General features: G+C 42.7%; 1 protein-coding gene across 2 annotated transcripts in view; it reads left to right on the forward strand.

Moving 5' to 3' along the window:
- Positions 1-21,239, forward strand: part of slc16a1a (solute carrier family 16 member 1a) — a 31,968-nt gene extending 10,729 nt beyond the window's left edge. The window contains exons 1-5 of one of the 2 annotated variants that reach the window (XM_049732605.2): positions 14,273-14,603; positions 16,964-17,228; positions 18,830-18,973; positions 19,304-20,077; positions 20,489-21,239. In XM_049732605.2, the coding sequence (XP_049588562.1) occupies positions 17,012-17,228; positions 18,830-18,973; positions 19,304-20,077; positions 20,489-20,712 (1,359 nt within the window). In that variant the 5' untranslated portion in view covers positions 14,273-14,603; positions 16,964-17,011 and the 3' untranslated portion in view covers positions 20,713-21,239. Of the gene's footprint in view, positions 1-14,272; positions 14,604-16,963; positions 17,229-18,829; positions 18,974-19,303; positions 20,078-20,488 lie in introns of those variants that run through there. The other variant, XM_049732606.2, reaches the window with a different exon arrangement.
- Positions 21,240-21,281: the final 42 nt, after the last annotated feature.

A 21,281-nucleotide genomic window follows, 5' to 3' on the forward strand; every position in this document is an offset into this window, starting at 1 on the left:
AAAACAGATGTGTACTCTTGACATTGGCAACATAAACTCATTCCTTCTACTAGTACCAGAGAATTTTTTCATACATCTATTTAAGGACAGAGCAGCGTGTGAGTACTTTTGCCACATCTGGCATTACAGCACAATGACGCAAAGGAGACATTCGACTAGTCGGACTGACTTTCAAACCCCTAGCCTAGCCTAGCGAGAGTTGTGCAGCTCGCACCCGTGGGACTGCAGCACTGCCGGGTCATGCTAATAAGCAATTACATCCACAATCAGCCATGCCAATTCACTTAGCGACGGGGTGAATGCATTCTCGGGAAGTTGGAGTCACATTAAATTAATACACCTAACGTGCCGTTTAAATACCAGAGTCGAGCACACTTGCATGAATAGTCTTCCAGCACACGCACACATGCCGGGTTTCTCTATACTGCTTAATTTTTCTTTCATAGCCACCCTCGGGGACAATCTTGATCTTTTCTCACTGGCTTCTACTGTAGCTGAGATTCCATTTTTCTTCAAAAGAAAGATCCAATCTGTTTCAAAGGAAAACAGTGCGAGAACATACTTTGATTAGTATTTGGACTGCACCTTTTAAATTTTTCCATTTAACATAAAACATGGAATTCAACTCAAGCCAAATTCCGTTTGGATGAAATCTCATTAATATGCGTTCACCTCAAACGCACTCTGTTTTATTTTTTCTGCTCCACTTTTCTTTCTTTGGATTCTTTAACTGTTGCAGTATAGGCTTTGTGCCCCTGGCAGGGTCACCCATGGCAAACAGGTCCTAGGTGAGGGATCAGACGAAGCACGACTCTAAAGACCGAGTTTTCCCTTGCCCAGACGCAGGTCCCCGTCCGTCCGGCCGTCCGGCCGTCTGTCTTGTGAAAGTAAAAGGCTTAACAACATTTTGAATTACAATTCTAGCCAGTGAATACAGTAGCCTTGTATAGTTCAGTTTAAAAATAGAGTGAAACATACTCCTTCTAAACTTTACAAAAGCAAAATAAGATATATTTCTTAAAACGGATACAGCCCATAACTAAAATGTGTGTCATAACAAGTAAATCTTTTCTATCAATTGATTTTATGATTTATCTTCTTGCAATTGCGTTCTTCCATTAAGCACAGTGGTGATTAATGACATGCTTTGGGTCGATGGGAACCCATTTAAAGATGTAATATTTTACATTTCACGAAGCGCTTTGACGCACTGGCTTCACAGACCTCTATTTAAACATTTATACATCTATATGCACGGATCATTAATGTGTCAGATGCAAAAATCTATTGCGGTGAACAGGCGGGCCAATCAATCAATCAAATTACATTTGGCTGAGCTACTGGTTAGCAGTGAAAGAAAAAGCACGAGTATATCAGATGTGAAGATGTGTTTCTATTCTACAGTGAATACATGCAAATGAGCATATCTTTGGGGAGATGGAACACCTACTAATATGTATTATTTTGTGGCCGGACATAATTGCAAGGAGCAATCAGGAATTCTTTCCTGGCGCATGGAGGCGGCGCACCATCAATCACGCCGCTCGGACGCCCTATCAGGAGATTACTTGATAAGTTGCCTTGCCTAATCTAGTTAACATGGTAATTTTTCAGATTTTAACGATTCATTTCCTCAATAAATGTGTCTGAGGACACTCCTTCTGCTAAATGGTGCAGCCAAAACATTTAAATATTTGTCAAAAAGTAGCACTGTGCACTATTATACTTTATAAAAATGTACAGTAAGAACTGAATGGAATGAATTTAACATTTTCTACTTCATGATTTCATGCGTTAGGACATTAGCTCGTTTGTGGTGTTCCATTATGTGTTAGCATTACGGCAAGGTTAGGTGCTTTGTTTCTTAACACACCTTGTAATTACAGTTGACCGGGCCAGCCAGTGAATAGGGAAGCTTATTGAAATGCATTTGAAAGAAAGAAAAATCCCAAACCCCACAAAATGATTCCAAAACCACTGCTATATTTTCACTATATGTTTTCTGCAAAAAAGCAAGGTAGATAAAGCACACGTGCAGTGTATCTGCTGCCTGTGAATTTCTCCATCTGCATTTACAGATAAACATGTGAAGAAATCCAAATACGCGTCGCTTTTCAAAACAGGGTCCAGCCCACGCAACCCGAGGTGTTCTCGGCAACTTTGGACTTTTCGCAGAGTGTGAACCGGCAAATTGCATGAGATGCTATCCTGAATCAGCGTGTCGTTTAATCTGGCCATGAGCAGGCAATGGTGTTTAGTCAGACGGCGCTGTATCTCACTCACGCAGGCCTCTTCGCCCAGGTCTGTGCCGCGGACCGTTAAAAGCGCTCACGATCGACTCGATAACCCACACACCGAGTTGGGCATTTGTAATCATTGATCATGCTTTTAGTTCACATTTGTATTTTCTGTGTATGACATATGTTGCTCCTGTGGTGTCAAATGTGAGTATTAATGAGGATTTTAAAAACTCTGTCGAGCACAGACGCTTGATAAGTGGTGCTGTATGCCATCTTGTATGGATTTTTTTCGCCGAGTGATAAAGCACAGTTATCAGTGGAGAAACATTTATTACAAATATCCTGGAGAAGACTGAACCTTTTATGTCTTAGGAAACCCAACAGCAAAAAAACATTTTTCTGAGGAGTCATTCAGCTACTTAAACGCATGTACATACATTTCATTAAGGGCCGTTACTCAGAACCATTTTGTTTTCAGGAAGATTGGTAAAAGTTCCACAAAGACAACACTGCAAAGGTTTTTCTCAAGCTAGTGCTTCTCCCTGAGATCTTCTGGTGTCCCCCAGGCAAGACATGCCTCACAATTCAAAACATTTTATGGCATAAAACCAATAATCTCCTGGTAGAGGCAATGATCATTCTTTTATTTTTTTTAATACGTCTTCCTCTTTAGTTTTCCCTTTGCTGCAGTAAAAATACAACCTTTTATAGTGTTGACAAAAACAAAAACCCAGATAAGTCAAGCATACCGAGTCAGTCGTCATTTCACATTTATAAATAAGTGACAGGTTGCTTTGCTATGCATGTTTATCGCAAAAGTTCCAAGCATTCACTTTCAATGAAATTGATACTTGGGTTTGCCACCTTCCATATGCACACAAAACCAAATCTATAATAAACAATGTTAACAGTCAACACGTTGCGTGGGGGCCCGTTTGTTGGCGCAGTCAATTATCCACTACTCTGTGTACTCTTCCTGATCACACAAAGCCAGCCGTTCTTGATGCATTCTTGTTGACTGTATTCATGTCACACTCAAGTGCAAACATTCTTATTTACTAAGGCATCCATTGCGGTTGCAAGACGATATGCACGGATTGCGTCAGCATCCAGACAACTTTTATGAAAAATCGAGTGGAGACGATGGAATTTTATTTAAAGGAGACAGACAAATGTCATTGTTGTTGGGAATCAACTTGGCATTTGATTGCCTGCTGCTCATCTGCTATAGAAATTTTGAATTAGAGCAGGCAGTCACTCATCAAAAGTAGCGTATTCAGTGGGAGCGCTCATCGTGCAGTGGGCCCGTTTCACATTTTGCATGCGCTTATCAGATCAGATTGGTTCAACCTGCTGTTTGTTGATGTCAAATGGATTGAAGGTCAGAGTGTAGAGCTTGTTTTTCAATGGACGTACTCCCCCCCCCCCCCCCCCCTTTAGTGTGTTTCCAAGAGAGAAAGAAAAACTGTTAATCCTTAATATCACAAATGCGTATAATCCCCTCTTTTCTTCTCTTTTTTTTGTTTTGAACTGACCTTTTGCATCACCAGTGGCATCGAATCCAATTCCGAGGCCCGCCTCATCGAGCTGATCTGGGCAAGCTGTGAAAAGCCACAGTCGTCATCCAGCGCCGGGTCCTGACATTTAAATAAAAGATGATGCAATCCAAAAGAAACGCCGCTCTCGCTACAAAAATCTGATAACACAGAATAGCTTTTACCCCATTTCATAAGGAGGTCCTCACTTGACGGGAGAATTATTTTTATCTCCTGTGCTACGCTGTCAGGCCGTTAAATATTCATGGCAATTCTTGCGCCATATTTACAATACAACGCTCGCTCGCTCGCTCGCTCACTCTTTCAAGGACAGGCTGCTACTTTTTGTTGATTAACTAACTTTACGTTCTGTTGAACCGAGAGTAAGTAAGTCACCACGCAAGGTGGCGGCTTTTGGGCTCACATTCGGACATATTGAACGCTGTCGCATCACTTCATCGTCAAGAAACAGGACGCCATGAATATTTCATCCCCGCTCCCCGCTGCACCTTTGCCGCCTGCATACAGATGTTCACCGCATTAAAACGCTGTTTGGCGCCATGACGCTTCTCGTTTAGGGGGCTCGGGCTGTGTCATAAAAGGCTTCGTCGGAGAAGCGAGCGCCTCTTTCTTTTTCACCTTACCTAGTTGAAACAAATGGGCACACTTGTAGAGCAAATATTCTTGTTCATTCCAAAATTGGCAAGCATAGCATGAAAACAACATATAGCTCCTATTATGTCAGTATTATATCATGTAACATACCAAAATTTGTATCAATCCCAAAAATGTTTTACCACGATCAAAAGAATGCTGCAGCATATCTCATCAAACTTTAGGAAAAAAAGTCAGCGTGCACCCTGTACTGGTCACCAGAAAACTGTCGCTAGAGGAAACATTCTCAAGCACGGGAAGTATTCAAACAAATAACCTGAGGCAGATGTGCTTGATGCAATTTAAGGCGTCACTTAATTGGGTTCGAGCAGAGCTACAAAGATGACATTTTGAATTTTGGTTGCCGGGCAAATTCAGGTAAAAATAACTTAAGAGCAAATGTTGATGCATTTGCATCATTTCATGCTCCAACCTGTTTATGTCATAAAGTTCACATGAAAAGATTTTAGTTTGAGTCAAAGTCTGAAGAGTTGTCCAAAATGTTGGTTATGCACCAACAATTTGGGACACTAAAGAATGAAGGCATATGATGGTACGGATGCATTTGAGGTTTTCTTCTAACATTTGTTTCTTTTTTGCCTTTCATTTTTTCTCAATTTTCTCCATTTTTTCTTCATCTCAATAGTGCCTAATAGAGGATAGGGTGATGTCACAAAGGACTGATCAGAAATGGGGAAAAAATGCTTAATATGGCCCCATTTAAAATCACAATTCATTAATCTATGACTGTCATTGATGTGGCCCAAGCATTTTTGCATCTTCACCAATATAATCCTATCAGGTGACAGCAGCAGCTGCTCCGAGTCCATGCAGCATCTTGCAGACAGGTTTCTGCTAATAAAACACACACACCCTAAAGGACCTGTTAACACGTTCCGATTTTTTTTTCAAGAGGTGGAATTTGTCGCCAATGTAATTTCCCCCCCCGTTACTCCAAATCTTCTTGATGTGCTGCCGTCCCATGAATTTTGCATGGATTCCTTGCAAGCCCATCAGCGCTCCTTAATAAAATCACTGCGTAATGGCGAGGTAAATTACACCCTTAATTGCGGTGGCATCAATTAATTATTCATCCGCAGGTTCCCTGACAAAACCTCCGACGTGGCATTAGCATTCGCCGAGGAAAATGTGAAGGATCGCTTGTACATCTAGCGCAAATTGAATTATATCACGGGCTCCTTGTTGTTGCTGAAGCTTTGTTTACTGAACTCGGGACTAAAATTGCCGCTTTATTGAGAAATGATTGTGATGGATACATTGTGTATGCTAACACACTTAAGCTGAGAGGTACAATTTGATTTAGTGGAGAAGAAAGCAACATCCTTGCGTGGTGTACTGTAATCCTGCGCTTGGATGTTTATATGAAACAACCAATTAGGTAGACTGCATACCAAGAAAACAGCTGTACTCTTTTACTGTCTGATGAAACTGAAACATATTCTTACCGCACATGCAGTGAATTATACAAGTTCATACAAACAAACAAATAAGGTTATTTAGCAGGACATTAAGCCTGTTTCCATCAGAAATGGTATTTATTTACTGACCGTGGTGGAAAGGGGTCAATTAGGAACCCTATCATCACCCACATGCTGCACACCATCTTTAGCTTGAACCCAGCTTGGCACAGAATACACAGAATATAAAACCACAAGTCACATAATTTGACTATATTGTGTCGTGGACAAAACCTAAAATGAACCTAACCATTTGCATATCAATTAAGCATGAGAAAGTGTTCCATTCGTATATTTTTTTAAATGCAGATATGCTGTACGTCAAAGTGGAATACAACTGACCTTAAATACAAAATGTGCTGTGCCAAAAAGCCATTGTAATGTGCAGTTAAACGTCATTGAGTTTTTCCTTCACCACTAGAGGGTGTCTGCCTAGCACTTTGAAAACCTGTGCTATACTGTGTGATTTGGTAAGGAAGCGCTGCCTCCATGAGTGATACTTTTGCAGTCTTTACGGGTATTCATTATTTTTTTTCCAGGCTGCTGCTTCTGCAACTTGTAGCCACATGCCTTGCTGCAACACCCTAGTCGTCATGGTAATGGAAGATGTACTTGGCATTGGCTGTGCAGCAGTGCCTCATTTGCATAAAACAGGTTGACATGTATGATTGAATGTTTTTCGATTGTGGGGAGCATAATGTCTCCTTTGAACATTACGAGAGGAATAGAAAATGGTTTTAGTATCTTTCCCCCCAATCTGCCAGATGTGGTAGGGCGCACATAAGACTGTCTTCATTGAGTGGTAACACACCTAAATGCACAAGAAATAGACAAGCTTAAACAAGAGTGTCATCCTCTCTTGCTCCAACCACAACAAATTGGTTTTCAAAGGAGACCAAGGTGGCACTTTGACTGCATAATCCATTATCGTACTCAAGCATGAAGAGCATTTTTTTTTTTTTTTTTTTTTTTACGTCCCTGCGGGGGACACAAGCGGCATCGTAAATGCGTGACTGCTGATGGCTTTCATTTGCAGGATGGACGCTCAGGCGTTCTGGGATGGAGCCTTATTGAAAAGCGTGCCCCTACCTGTGCTGCACTCTTGACGTGGAAAGAACAGCTAGTTTGCATTGAGCAATTCCCACTCAATTTTCTTGAGTTCCTCAAGCGGAAAATGAGCAGAGCGCAGATAAGATGCTAAAGTACACCGTTGAGGCTTTATGGCTGCAAACGGTGAACGGTCCTGTAAAGCAGAGCGGCAGGACACGCTCCAATCACATTGCATAAATATTCTCGCATGATATCCACGCTAATGTGCCGGCCACCGGCAATCATTTACGGTACTTATCCTCCTTTATTTTTATTTTGGGCTTGTCATAAACCTCCACCTGGACTGCAGAGTGAGTTCAAATCAACAAAACAAGGTCAGAGAAAAAGAGCAGTGACAAACTGTGATTGAATGTCATGTGATTCAAAGTCCCGAAAACAAAACAAAGGTTTGAAGACTGAAGAGAAGTCATTGCTATCATATTGGCATAAAGATCATTTGCAAAGTTCGAGCCGGGACGTTGAGTACATATACGTGGCCCATTTTTTCCATTGAGTCAGACTAGAAACTTTTATATTTCACACTCTGGACTATGTGAGCGTTGCTCTGTGACCACAGCTCTGCTTTTGCTTTTTATACCAATCCTCTGTGTCAACTTGCGTGAGTGATGAATAATGAGACCAATCAGATCAGATTTGAAAGGGAGACTCGACACTATAGTGGTGAGTCATGGATCTTGGAGTATGACCCACGAGACCAAATGCCAGAACCTGACTCGGACGACATCAAAACAGACTAAACGAGCCATTTAGACAGATGGAAAGCGTGACAAAGGGACGTGTCAATTATTTGCACACTCGCAGAGCCTTGTGGGGAGACTGTCGAGCAAATCTTATCTAAAGAAAAGATAGTACAATTTCTGCAAATAGCAGAAAGGCACCTTTGCTGTTGTTCGTGATTGCAAATGCTGTTGTTTCCAGTTAGCCTAACACCTGACAACATCTCAAATGAAAAGACCCGGTGCTCAGCAGTGGCAAAGAGCCTTTGCGGTGGTTCTGATTGATCCACACGTCAAGCCCGCCTGATCGAAATGACGGACAAGCGGGAGGACGTGATTTGACCATGCTAAGCATCATCTGTCATCTGATTTAAATGCTGAAAAATATGACATGATAGCAATTTTAGTCTTGCACTATATAGATTTAACCGAACGATTGTCACGGATGGGAGTGGAACATGGAGCAGGGTGACCAAGTGCAGCTTGGACCAGCTTGGTTTATTGAGGGAAAAGGGAAGTGGAACGAGGCATCGAGGGAAACAGACGAGAACTGGCAAACTAATAACACGACAGACTGACCGACCAACAGGGACAGCAAACAGAAACGGACTCGAAACAGACAGGAACCACAAGGACGGCAAACGTGGCGACATCGACGACCCGACCGGGAGTGAGGGGCAGACAGGACTTATAGACACGACAGGTAACGAGAGAGAGGCAGGTGGGAATAATCACACTGATCATGGGCACACAGGAGGGGAGGGGAGGGGAGGGGCGAGCACACAGACAGAAACCAAGACAACAGACACATAGTGGAGCAGTTGGGGACGAGACGTGACAACGATAGTTTATGATGTGAAGACACGCAAGCTAATGACACCGTGGCGCAGAATAAACTCTGTCCACAAGATGTCCTCATTCATTTGGAGGACTTGTACTGTTTGCTAAAGAGTCTGCTATAACTTTAGCTTCTTTTTTTTTTCCCCAACAGTATGCCACTGCCCATCTTATTTAGACTTTCCAGTCTGTATTAGCTGCAGACAGCACCTACTTAATCCTTTGCAGGTGGAGACTACAAGGAAAATGATGATGATAAAGAATAGAAAGATTTTGCAATGCCTGTGTGCTGGGTCCAGGCCTGGGCTCTGAGCCAAAGTGGCCCGGCCCGGTCGGTACCACAACGCAACAGTGCTCTTGTCTTTCGAATTGTATCACTCCACACAGTGGCCATCTGGCTTCTCTCAGAGGTCCATGGTGACATTCAAAATAAATGATTCAAAATAAAACAGGTCATTGGGGATTTGGAGAAATAAAAAAAATAAAATAGGTAAGAGCTCAGTATTTATTGTAGTTTTAAGATGGCAACAGATGTGCATTCGCAAAAGAATTCACAAGATGAAGTGTTTTTCATTTAGCATTGAGGTCAATAAATGCATGACAAGTTTGGATGAGATGAACAAGCATAGAATGAATGAAAAATCTGAGATAACCAACATAGCAGAGCACAAAATATCTCCAACAACAATTACGAGTCTCCAGTCCCAAAGCAGATAGCACTGAATGTTTCATGTGCTCCGGACTTAAGCCACATTTTCACCGAGTTCAATTTGATCCATTTTTGGCTGCTAATTATGATGTGGTGACCCAATTAGATTTTGCAAAAACAACAACAAAAACACTATGGTGCATTTCTCCAAGTCCAAAAAGTGTTCAAATGAATTTCCCTAGTTGGTGGCTGCACGCTTCCTATAGGAACTCATAATGGCCAGTTGTTGTGTCTATTTGGTGCTGACGACGTCCCTCTAAGGAGGCACGCTCAGGCCGGGGAAAACTCTGCTCTACGGCAGTGCAGCGGGAATTGACCCTCATCGGATAAAGCGCTCCGAATCGGCTCCCTGATATATAGCGGCCTCTTGTTACTTGTTAGCGTAGTCCCGTAGCTCACCCCGTGCCAATTTTCCCTATTCCCCTCAAGGTCAGCTGTCCACGCTGCTGTGCCAAGTAGCGGATCCACTCATAATCCCATCATAATACCTCTCGAGCTCCCTCGTCGACTTCCCCTAAATATAAGCGTCAACAATTTCTTGGCAGCAACTGTAAGATAATGCGTTCAATGATGGCGGTTCAAGGATTTCAACATTGATTCCGATTTCATTGCGACGATTGATTAATTGTCGATTAATCGGCACTCATCTAAGTATGGCAAAAATGATGGCTATAACCCACAACATAGTAACAGATGCCTTCAAGAGCTCTGAGGAGCCACTGACCTGAGCCCAGGCGTTTCAGCTCACCACTTCCACAAGGAAAAGAGCATTTAATGTTCTCTCTCTAGCCACTAGGGGTCCTTCATCAGCATTGTGGCATTTGTTCATTTTCTACAATAAAGTGTCATGTGGATGAAATGTGCTGCCTGTAAAGAGAATGCCATTGAATGTGCCACAAAGGAGCAGGAAGTACACACTCTTCTACGCATGTGGCTTCAAAGATGCACGCAAGAACACCAAGCTCCATAAATGCGTTTGTTATAATTCATTTCGATACTTTATTTGCCTTTCAGCAAGTGTTAAAAACGGAGGCCCTTTTAACGACTCACAAAGGTACAGTCAAAGTTTGCCATTGTGAAAAATGACCAGGTTACCGTTTACAATTTACTTTAACTTTAGTAGCTTTTCAAGCTTTTAATACCGCCTTTTATTTCTTATGCTAAGTACCACAAATGGCCTTTGTTAAGACTAAGTGCTATGTAAATAAAATGCCTTTCATCCATCCATTAAAGAAGTATAATAATACGCTTTTAAAAGTGGGACATATTCAGTCGGCAAATAGTGTCAAGCCAATGTTTCGGCGCGGGAAAACAACTTAAGCATGATTACAGTACAGCTATTTGACGTTATGACAGGGAGCATTGTATAGCCGGATATCTGTCAGTACAAAGGGCTGCTTAAAATGCTCCAAACCAGATGGAGAGCGCAATGCATGTATACGCATGTATGAATACGAGTGTGTGTGTGTGTGCGCCTTGTAAATAAGACAAAAGATTAGAAAAAAATCTTATTGCACTGACGTATTTATCAGGAAGCTTTCCAAGAGCTGTCACTTCCGACGCTGTCTTGGCTCGCCTTTGTAGCGCCCACTGGTGTGTGTATGGCTGTGCTCCTTTTGTATGCCGTTCACAATCCCGGCGATAACATTGAAATGCGCTCGGCTCGTTCACAAAGCAGGCCCCAAATTGCTTTGTAACTTCATCAACACCGTGCAGCATGTCACCCTAGTAAAGATCAGCAAGATGTTGTTGTTTTTTTAGATAGATATTACATTGCGTAATTGCATGTCAAAATATGAAGCAGTCAAGACCTGAAAACATGTCAAAAAGAAATACTGTCCATATTTTATGCTTTAACCAGATAAAAAGGAAGCTGCAACAGAAAGCCGGTAAAACAACATTGTATACAGTACGACTAAAAATAAATGGATAAACCCTTAAAACTGCTAAGTTATAAATTGGACCAACATTGAGCCAAATTGGGTTTTGCTTCAGCAGTTTTAAGAGTGCAACCTTCATTCTAACTTTTGACACATCCAAGTCTATTTTGAGAGCTAGAAACAATGTGGCTTCAATTCTCTGTTTTGAATTAGTTTTCACTAATTACCAAAATTCAATGATAACCATATGTAAGCCTCTCGTGAGGCTAATGTTCTCTAAATTGCTTTCCCGTTGAGTGATGCTGTGAAGCTCTGTATCAGTGTTGCTGCAAAAAGCACAGAAAATAACACCACTATTATCCGGGCGTGTGTGTGTGTGTGTGTCTTATTGTGTTATTGGTTAAGTGTGCTCTGTAAGGTGAATGCTCTTGTGTCACTGAAGTATCCTTAACAGAATGGATTCTTCCTTACTTTAAGCTAATTGAGTTTGGAAACATTGGGCCCGTGACCCTTCTGAGGACCCGGCTGCTTCTCGCTCCATCAAGATGCGATTTACTCCACTTTCATTTGTAGCGCACGCACCTTGGCGCCGGTAAAAGGTAATTGGCACCGACTTTTTGCCCCACGAGCGGGTCTTTCCGTTGGCCGACGCGCAATCACACTCAGTCACGTCAAAGTTGCGGAGGCGGTGCAGCATTTATTGCTTTCCCGCTCACGCGGCGGGGTGTTGTTTTGCTAACCAACTCCAGTTAAGATCATGCATTATGGGTGTAAAATGAAAAGCTGCATGCGGCACACTTTAGGAGCACAGGCGCTGTAATGAACACAAGCACGTTGAAGGCGGACGTGCGCCACGACGCCTTACAGCTGATTATAGGGTATAGGAGCCGTCTTGAGCTGAGATAATCAACTTTAATCCCACTGAAAATGCTGTATGGACTTTTTTTACCCCCTAAAACTGAGCTGCAAATACACCAAACCTCACGTAGTAAATGGACGCTAATGAAGGCTCACGCATGGCTTACGCAAGAACTACTGCTAAGTGAGAACGTGGAAAAGATGGTCTGTGGACATTGACGATAACTAGATCACTAGTCTTTTTTATGTAGGTTGCGATTCATATGGTAAGGCTGATCCAGTATGGAATATTTACGGGCTGAGTTGAGGTCTATCAATTTTTATTTTTTAAAAGTACCGCAATGAGTACTTCTTGAGTACGTCTTGTGTCAACGTAGTCTGACTCCGTTAATTGCGGCCATTTGTTATTTCGAAACGCAATATAGTACGTAATTGATCCGTTGTGAACAAACAAGCCCCTGTACCCGACACGTACACTAAATATATAAAGATCCAAGTTCTATTTTGAAAATCATGTGCCTATGCCGCTGTCCAATTATGTGATACAGTAGGGAAAATGTAAGTCCGCAAGTGAGAAAAAATATGTTGCACATCGTTTTGTGAAAGGCCAAAAGGACGAAATGATGAGACAGAAAAAGAGCCTACAACTTTCGAGAAAAAGATAGCTGCATTTAAAAAAAGAATAGCAGTGAAATTTGATATGAGTTTCTCACTCAAAGTAGTAATTTTCTCACAGTAAAGCCACTGCGCGAAATGCAGTTTCTGGCGACAAACTGACAAATGAGGCAATGAAGCTTTCAAAAGTGCCCAACAAAACACTGAATATATTGCTCTATTTTTGTCAAGTGGACTGACCAAAACAAAATATAGAGTAGACATACATAAGTCACACCATTTGGCTTGTCATTGACTCCAAAATGATGGATGGATGGATGGATGGATGGATGGATGGATGGATGGATGGATGGATGGATGGATGGATGGATGGATGGATGGATGGATGGATGGATGGATGGATGGATGGATGGATGGATGGATGGATGGATGGATGGATGGATGGATGGCCATTTATTTACACATGTATTTATACATTTGTTTGTACATTTATTTTTATTTCATTTGTTTCCATACCGGTGAGTCAAAAGGTTGCTTTATGTCACGTGTGGGCAGAAAGTGTGGGGACCACTGCACGACAAGACCATGTATGGAATCCATCAATCTATCCATTTCCGTTTGTCTAACCGTGTTCAGGCTCTCAGATAAGCTGAAGCCAATTCCGAATGGCTATGTTGTTGCCAGGCAAGCATAGACAAGTTAATGCAAACAGTAAAACACACTCCATCCTATAAGACAAGCTATGACATGTCACAAGGGGAAAATGCATCCCGAGACACAGAGAAGGAAGCATTGCTCCTTACTTTACAGAGTCTTAGCATGGCTAAAAGCAATTAGGCCCGTGACGTGAGCAGGTCCGGGATTTGTTACCGCGACTGGACCGAGCAGCCCCATGTAAGAACATGTCGTTCTTTCCTCCGAGGGATTGAACCCGGAGACAGAGATGGAGGCTCAGCATGATTGATCTAATCCTAGTCCCTTTCTGATCCAAAGATCAAACTTGAGTGTGGCATGAATATGTATACGGCAATTTCTTCTATGCAGAATAAGAGAAGAGCCGCACGGGAGAAATGCAAGCATGAGAATAGTGCAGGGTGAAGGAGCACACGGCAGATTGTTTAGAAGAAGAAAAGAAAAAACAAGATCAAGAAATACACCGAAAATTGTCTTATGCATCAACTCTCTTTTTATCTTTAAGGTAAAGTGACGCTTTTTAATGTAGTGTCGGATTTAAATTAAAAAAACAAGTCCAATTGGTGACTCTTGGGAAGTTTAGCAAGCATGTTAGTACGAGGTGACTGCACTGAACATGCTCTGAAGTGACTTTGGCAACGCTGAACCTTCAAACAAAGAGAAGACATACTTCATGAAGATAAGAATTGCCATTCCTAAGCCTTGGTACAAACTCGCTGGGAAGGAAACGTCCCGCCGCATCGGACCTATGAAGTGTAAAAAATGACGCCGATTAACAATATCTGTTGTTGGACGCTCGCAACTTCTAATATTCAGGGCCGGATAAATCAGCCAATAGGGGAAGTCGGTGCGACAGAAAGCATCTTATCTCTTAGAGTGCAGACACGATTGGATATCCTCAGAGGTCAAACGCCGGCCCGCTGGTAAATGCGTGCGGCTCCGGCACATGACGGAGGGGTGGGGAAAGCATTGTAAGGCCGTGCCGCTAAGCCTCCCTCCGCTAATAAGAGCTGACCCCCCACCTTACTCCCTTGCGCCAGACTGTCCGAGTTTCACCTGGGCACTGAATGGACTTCAAACTTTGAGGAAGAAAAAAATTGGCGGATGACATTTGTTCCACCCATGAGCTTTATTGTTGTCAGACTGGATGAAAAGTGACTGGAGCATCTGTGAAACATATTCTTTTTCCTCACATCGTCAAAGAGTCTCCTCCATGATCAACGTTGACGTGTCCCGCTGAGTTTATCTGGTCCCGTTTGAGAGCGCCTGCCAGCCGAGGTAAGATGCCAAAGAGGGCTACGCTCTCAAAATTCCCGATAGCATTGGCGGCCGACTATATTGGGCATTTGCCCAACGCGCGTGTCTTTGTCAGCCTTGCGTTGACACGTACGAGTGACATGTAAAGATCTCATTTTCCTATGCAAATATTAATACTCATCTATTTTCAATGAGACAAAAGCACCCGATTAGCAGTCACGAGTCGCCGGAGACCTAAAGCTGGCTCGGCTGCGGGAAGAATGAATGAAATTGCCGGAAGCAACGCTAAGCTCATCTAATGATTTTCCAGCGGCCTCACTGGGAATTCTTACCAACTTTGTGGCTCTACCAAGCTAACCATAAATGAGAAATGAAAAATACCAGCCTCTGTGGAGGAATTGCTGCTGAGATGTTGTTTCAAGACTACTTTTAATGTTGGCCCAGTCCAACAGCTCTTATCTATCCCAACATTAAACTTCAATTAAGTTGGCAGTGTCTGGAAAGCAAGTCGCAAGTAGTGTAGATATTTGGCAGTAATGTGGACTCCCACTGAGTCTCTGCAGAGCCCCCCACCAGCTGCTCTGTGCTGCTAGTTGTTTGTAAGAGGCACAAAAGCCACCCACTGCTCTATTAGATCCTTAAAGTTTCAGGGACATTAACGGCTCTGCACATAGTAGTAGTAGTATTCTATTTATTGACTTGAATTTTTTTAACGCATTTCCTTCAGGTTTGGCAATCAGTTCTTTTACATCTAAATTGCCGCCCCTCCTGTCATCATCTCAGTGCTTTTGTCGCCTTGTCTGTGTTTACTATGTTGTCCATTTATCACTTCCAGTCGGCTGCTGAATTTTTTATCATTCAAACACCAGTGCAGACCCCCTCAACCCCTTTCCACATTGTCTTATTTGGGAGCCTGCACAGTGGACGTGTGGCGACTATTTCTAGACAACAAATATTTCTGAAGTGGCTTTCCTGAAGTTCAGGCCGACCTTTGATTTGCAAAGTCGGCTAGATGCCGGGCGTGAACGGGAATCCAGAACATGTTAGCCCATGTTTTAGCTGCACAGGTCAGTGATTCCCAACCATTGTACTGTGAGAGATCTGATTCCACTTCATTGGTCTGATAATTATTTCATTATGCCCCGAAAATGCGCCTGTGTCTCGCAACCCAGGGTGACAAGCAATGCAATTAAATGCTCAGCCACAAAAGGTCAAAAGGTGCAATTAATCAGCGCATCCGCCTGTTGCATACATACGAGTGAAAAATCGCTGAAATCTTAATAAAGGATGGGAAACTCTGACATAGGTCACGATCGGTCTGGAATGCACGACACATTCTATGCTGACCAAAATAAGCACATGGATGAATTTAAGTACACATTGTAGAAAAGTCAACGATATTGGAGATTCGATGGAAGATAAAAATAACGCAGGAAAAAGTGATGGTGCTTCATCTATTGGTCCAAAAAGGAGGAGGCGATAACTATTTATGTATACCAGGTGGCATCTAAAGTCTGTATGAATGCTGTAAATAAGAACGCGTGACAGTTTCTCCTCCATGGCTTCACTTGTTCCAATGCACATTTACAGCTGCATAGCAGCAGCCAAAATCCCAGCTCAATAACAAAAGTTCTTTAAGGCATTAAATATTTACTCCTCGCTGCTCTGAAGTGGCCGACCCAATACGTTTATAAGAGCGCTCTTCTATAAGGGTATTCATCAAGCAAATCAAGTACAAAACCAGTGAAGAAAAAAAAGAAAGAGAGCACTTCACAGAGCTGGAGGCGACACAGCATTGTGAACTTGTGCTGTTCCTTCTCTGATCGATGCTCTCTCCGAGCGGCCTCCCCAGTGTAAACAACACACTAAGTTGTTTGACTCTGCACATGGACTCTTATTCATCACGACTTAAGCGACACCGCTGGAGATGGGCGGATGGGAGCGCATGCCGAGTCAAGCTAGCTTCGAAATAGCATCCTCAATCTTGCACCCTGTTGTCCGTCCAGTTAGCAAAATGTTTCCAATGTGCACTTTGGCGATGGCTACGTGCACGTGTTGATTTCAAACTCACCAGATTTGTCTGTGGAATTCTGGATGGTAACTTGTCAGGTGCAATACTGACGAATGATTAGGGTTAAAAGTGTCATCGTAATTCTTGTTCTTTAGGGTATTTTAATAAATGCATATCACAAACATGACACCACGACACCTTGGGACTTTTTGAATTGAAAAATGAGCATTCAGGTCATGGAAACGTAGCTGACAAGTGGCAGAAATGATAACAGTTCAAACACGGTGACCAAATATCCTATTTTCCTGAAAAATTAAGCCATTTTTTTTAACAGATTTTTTACAGATGTGTGGGTTTTTTTCCTGCATAGGCTCTGCACCTCATATAGAGAAACCGAAAGCAACGCGAGCTAGTGAAAATGGCACCAGCCGTCGGCGGTCCAGTCGGCTACACACCCCCGGAGGGCGGCTGGGGATGGATGGTGGTGATTGGGGCCTTCATCTCTATTGGCTTCTCTTACGCCTTCCCCAAGTCCATCACGGTCTTCTTCAAGGAAATTGAAGCAATCTTCGACGTGACCAGCAGCCAGGTCTCCTGGATCTCCTCCATCATGTTAGCGGTCACGTACGGAGGAGGTAACTCCATACTCACATATGAGATTTTATTGATAAAAATGATTCAAAGTGACAATTCAGTTCCAAAAGTGTCCTCATGTGAATCAGTCATCACGAAAATTGAGCCGAAGAATGAAATTGAAAGTGGCGAAACATTTGCATAGATATCAGAACAATAATAGGTCCATGTCATCTTTTCTTTTTTTTTTTTTTTTTAATAATTGACTTTGCCATATCCCACACGCTGCTCTACTTACTATTATGCGTTTCAAGTGGTTAAATGATTCTAAAATACATTTACACGGCCGATCATGTATATTTGATCTTTATATTTTAAGTGAAATTTAAAATAAATAATAAAATAAGGTTAGTTTTGCTGTGAATGCATATCTTGAAATCCTACATTATGTAAGAGATAGTTTTGCTATTAAAGTCAACAATAGGTCATTTCATGGCAAACTCAAGTCAAACTACACGTCCATCTTAATCCCTCATTCCTCATTACATCAGCAAGCAGGATGTCGAACATCACCGAATCAAAGCGGCTTATCGTACGGCGGCGACACATTCCACCGAGAGGCCGAGTGACACCGTCAATGAATGCAAATGTTTCCATGTAAATAGACACAGCTGACAGCAAGTGGCACATTGGAAATTGAAAGTTTGCGGCAGGCACTGCGACGCTCATGTGTCCTAAGCATTCACTGCACGTCAGCGGGACCAGTTCATTAAGCGACTGTTGCGTACCACCTCCATTTTTGATCCATTACCTTCATAATATTCCGCACCGGTTCGTCTTCAACCTTTTTATCCTGGGCAGCTCTCCCTGCGGGCCGCCAGGAAAGAACTCATTGATAGCTCGGAGACGGCCTGCATTACAATTTAAAGACCCTTTGTCTCGTGTGGCGCGAGCAAATGAGTTGGGACAACCGCTAAACAAAAAGTGTCAGTTTCTATTTCGATGGACTGGGCAGTGTGGGGATTTGGCAAGAAGGCCATTTTCCTCGTGGGTGGGTCATCATAGACACACTGATAAAACCCACATCCCAAATGCATAGAACGCAAATGAAACATTAGCACGGGTCTTATTTTGTGCCGCGGGCCGTAGGTTTCCTACCACTGCAGAACCAAAGGCTTGTGGCTGAGTTACGTATATCAGGACCTGGTTCAAAGAGCCTTGCGGTAAAGATTTGCTGATATTGTAGTGGTACACACAGTGGCCACTACCTGCATCCCACACTTTCACACAATAAAACACAATTGCCTTTCAAATGCATTTCAAGTCAATTAAAGGAGATTCCGCAAACAAATCACATCTGTCAATGTGTATGCATCTCCAAGGCGAATAAATGATTATTTCATTACAGATCTCACGATTTTTCTGACAGATCCTATTATTAATGGAATGAAAACACATCTACTGCAGTGCACCACTGACAAAAATGATGCACAAGTTGTTGGGAGTTTGCTGTGCCTCAGATGTGGTGCTGTGGCCCTCTTGTGGCTACAGAAAGAACTGCACGCACATCCAACCCAACCCAATACAGTGTGCGTGTGCGTGTGTCTGTGTGCGTGCATGTGCGTGTGTGTGCGCGCGTGCGTGTGTATTTATTTATTTTCAGGTCCTATCAGCAGCGTCTTGGTGAATAAATATGGAAGTCGTCCTGTTATGATGCTGGGAGGATGTCTTTCCGGATTGGGCCTTGTAGCTGCTTCTTTCTGCAATTCCGTCCAAGCACTATATTTCTGCATTGGTGTAGTGGGAGGTAAAGGACAACACTTGACACGTTCTATTTTATGCACACTTCTGCCATCTAGTGTTCTGAAACCACAACAGATTGTTCAAATGCTGAATAGGATATATTATGCAGTTACAATTGTCACTATTTAAAAATGGTTACCGTGTCTAAATAACATCAATGTGAGAAATTGACAATGGTCAAGAACATTTCTTGTCTTGCTGGAAATAGCCTGCAGCAGATTGACTTTGGTTGTTAGATTTGACATTTCGTAGTTGGGAGAACCAACATTAAAAAGTTTTTGTTTTTTTTCTGATATGTGCTATTTAAATAATAATCTTTGTGACTGTGTTTTAGGATTGGGATTGTCCTTCAACCTTAACCCCGCCCTCACTATGATCGGGAAATACTTCTACAAGAGGCGGCCCATTGCCAACGGCATCGCCATGGCCGGTAGTCCAGTCTTCCTTTCCACGCTAGCGCCTCTCAATACATGGTTCTATGACCGCTTTGGCTGGAGAGGAAGCTTCCTCATCCTGGGTGGCCTGCTGTTAAACTGCTGCGTTGCCGGGTCCCTCATGCGACCCATCGGACCCAAGCCCAAACCTGTGGCCAAGACTACGGAGCGGAGGACCTGCTCCCAAATCATGAACAGCTTCCTCGACCTTTCTTTGTTCAAGCACCGTGGCTTCTTGCTTTACATTTCAGGCAATATTGTCATGTTCTTTGGCCTTTTCGCTCCGTTGGTTTTCCTGAGCAATTTTGCCAAGAGCAAAGGCATCCCGAAAGAGAAAGCAGCTTTCCTGCTGTCTGTGCTGGCGTTCGTCGACATGGTCGCCCGGCCCTCCATGGGCCTCGTGGCCAACACCAAATGGGTTCGGCCCAGGATCCAATACTTTTTTGCCGCCTCTGTGCTGTACAATGGCGTGTGTCACGTCTTCGCCCCCATGTCAGTCGACTACAAAGGCTTTGTGATTTATTCCATGTTCTTCGGCTTTGCTTTCGGTTGGCTCAGCTCCGTATTGTTCGAGACCCTGATGGACCTGGTGGGGGCACAACGTTTCTCCAGTGCCGTTGGCCTGGTCACTATCATCGAATGCGGCCCCGTGTTGCTGGGGCCGCCTTTGCTAGGTAACCCGATCAATTGCAAACATTAGAGTGGAACTTCCAGAGTCCAATACTGTTTGCATAATCGCAATTCCTTGTTGTTTTCCAGTGCATTTCAATGGGCATCTATTACAATATATGTCAATTTTTGTTATCCACAGACTCAATAATTAACCCAAATTTTAGTATAATCTATCGTGCAAAGTTATATTTTGCAATGTAACTGATAATAAATGCTGTGCCAAACAGCCACAACCCGTTCTGTGTTCCAATAAGATCAATTTACAGTATTTCTATGGTTATCGTCACACGTTTGCTAGTACTGAACTCTAAACTGTTCTGACTCGGACAGTGTTCAGCTTTGGAGGTTTCACTTTGTCCTGCGCTGTGGACTGCTGTACTTGAATCACAACATGATTGTTTTATTCTTCACAGGGAAGTTCAAGGACATCTATCACGACTACAAGTACACGTACCAGGGTTGCGGAATCCTCCTCATCATCTCGAGTTTCTTCCTTTTCATGGGCATGGGTCTCAACTATCGGCTGCTGAGGAAAGAGAGGAAAGAGGAGGAGCGCATGGCCAGAGTGGGAGATCATAAATCCTACAGGGACACTGCAGCCAAGGTGGTAGAGGCCAGGAACACAGACAGTGCCTAAGTTGTTTCATTTTAAGTCCATTTGTTTCTTGCAAGCCATAGAGATAAATCTGAAAACATCTGCCTTATTCAGGACAAATGTCTGGTTAGCGTACACTTTATTATGACCACAAAAAACACTTATATTGTACTATCACATGCACTTAACTGGAAAATATTTATACATATACTAATCCTTTTATAACAGGGACTGTTATTGTGTCTGGGTGCAGTGACCACTTGAATTCACTTTATAAATACGTTCAACACCTGTAACTCCCAGCATTATACTACACAGTATGCTATTTTCTTGTCTGAAATTCAATAAATGAATAAATGTAGTGGATACTTACATATATCACTACGTTTAGGACACGATGTTGCTTTAACATTTTTTTTTTCTTTATGGAAAATGTTTAAAAATGACGGCATGGAGACCTCGCATCTTGTACAGTCACATACAGTGTTGCATTCACTACTCACAACTACAGGGGAGCTTTGCTTATTGTTTATTTTTGCTTCACACAAATAAATAGAAAAACACTACAATGTTTTCTCTCATGTCTACTGTTTGTCTGACATCATAATTAT

The sequence above is a fragment of the Syngnathus scovelli genome, chromosome 11 (assembly GCF_024217435.2).
Source record: "Syngnathus scovelli strain Florida chromosome 11, RoL_Ssco_1.2, whole genome shotgun sequence".
In the NCBI taxonomy this organism is placed as follows: Eukaryota; Metazoa; Chordata; class Actinopteri; order Syngnathiformes; family Syngnathidae; genus Syngnathus; species Syngnathus scovelli.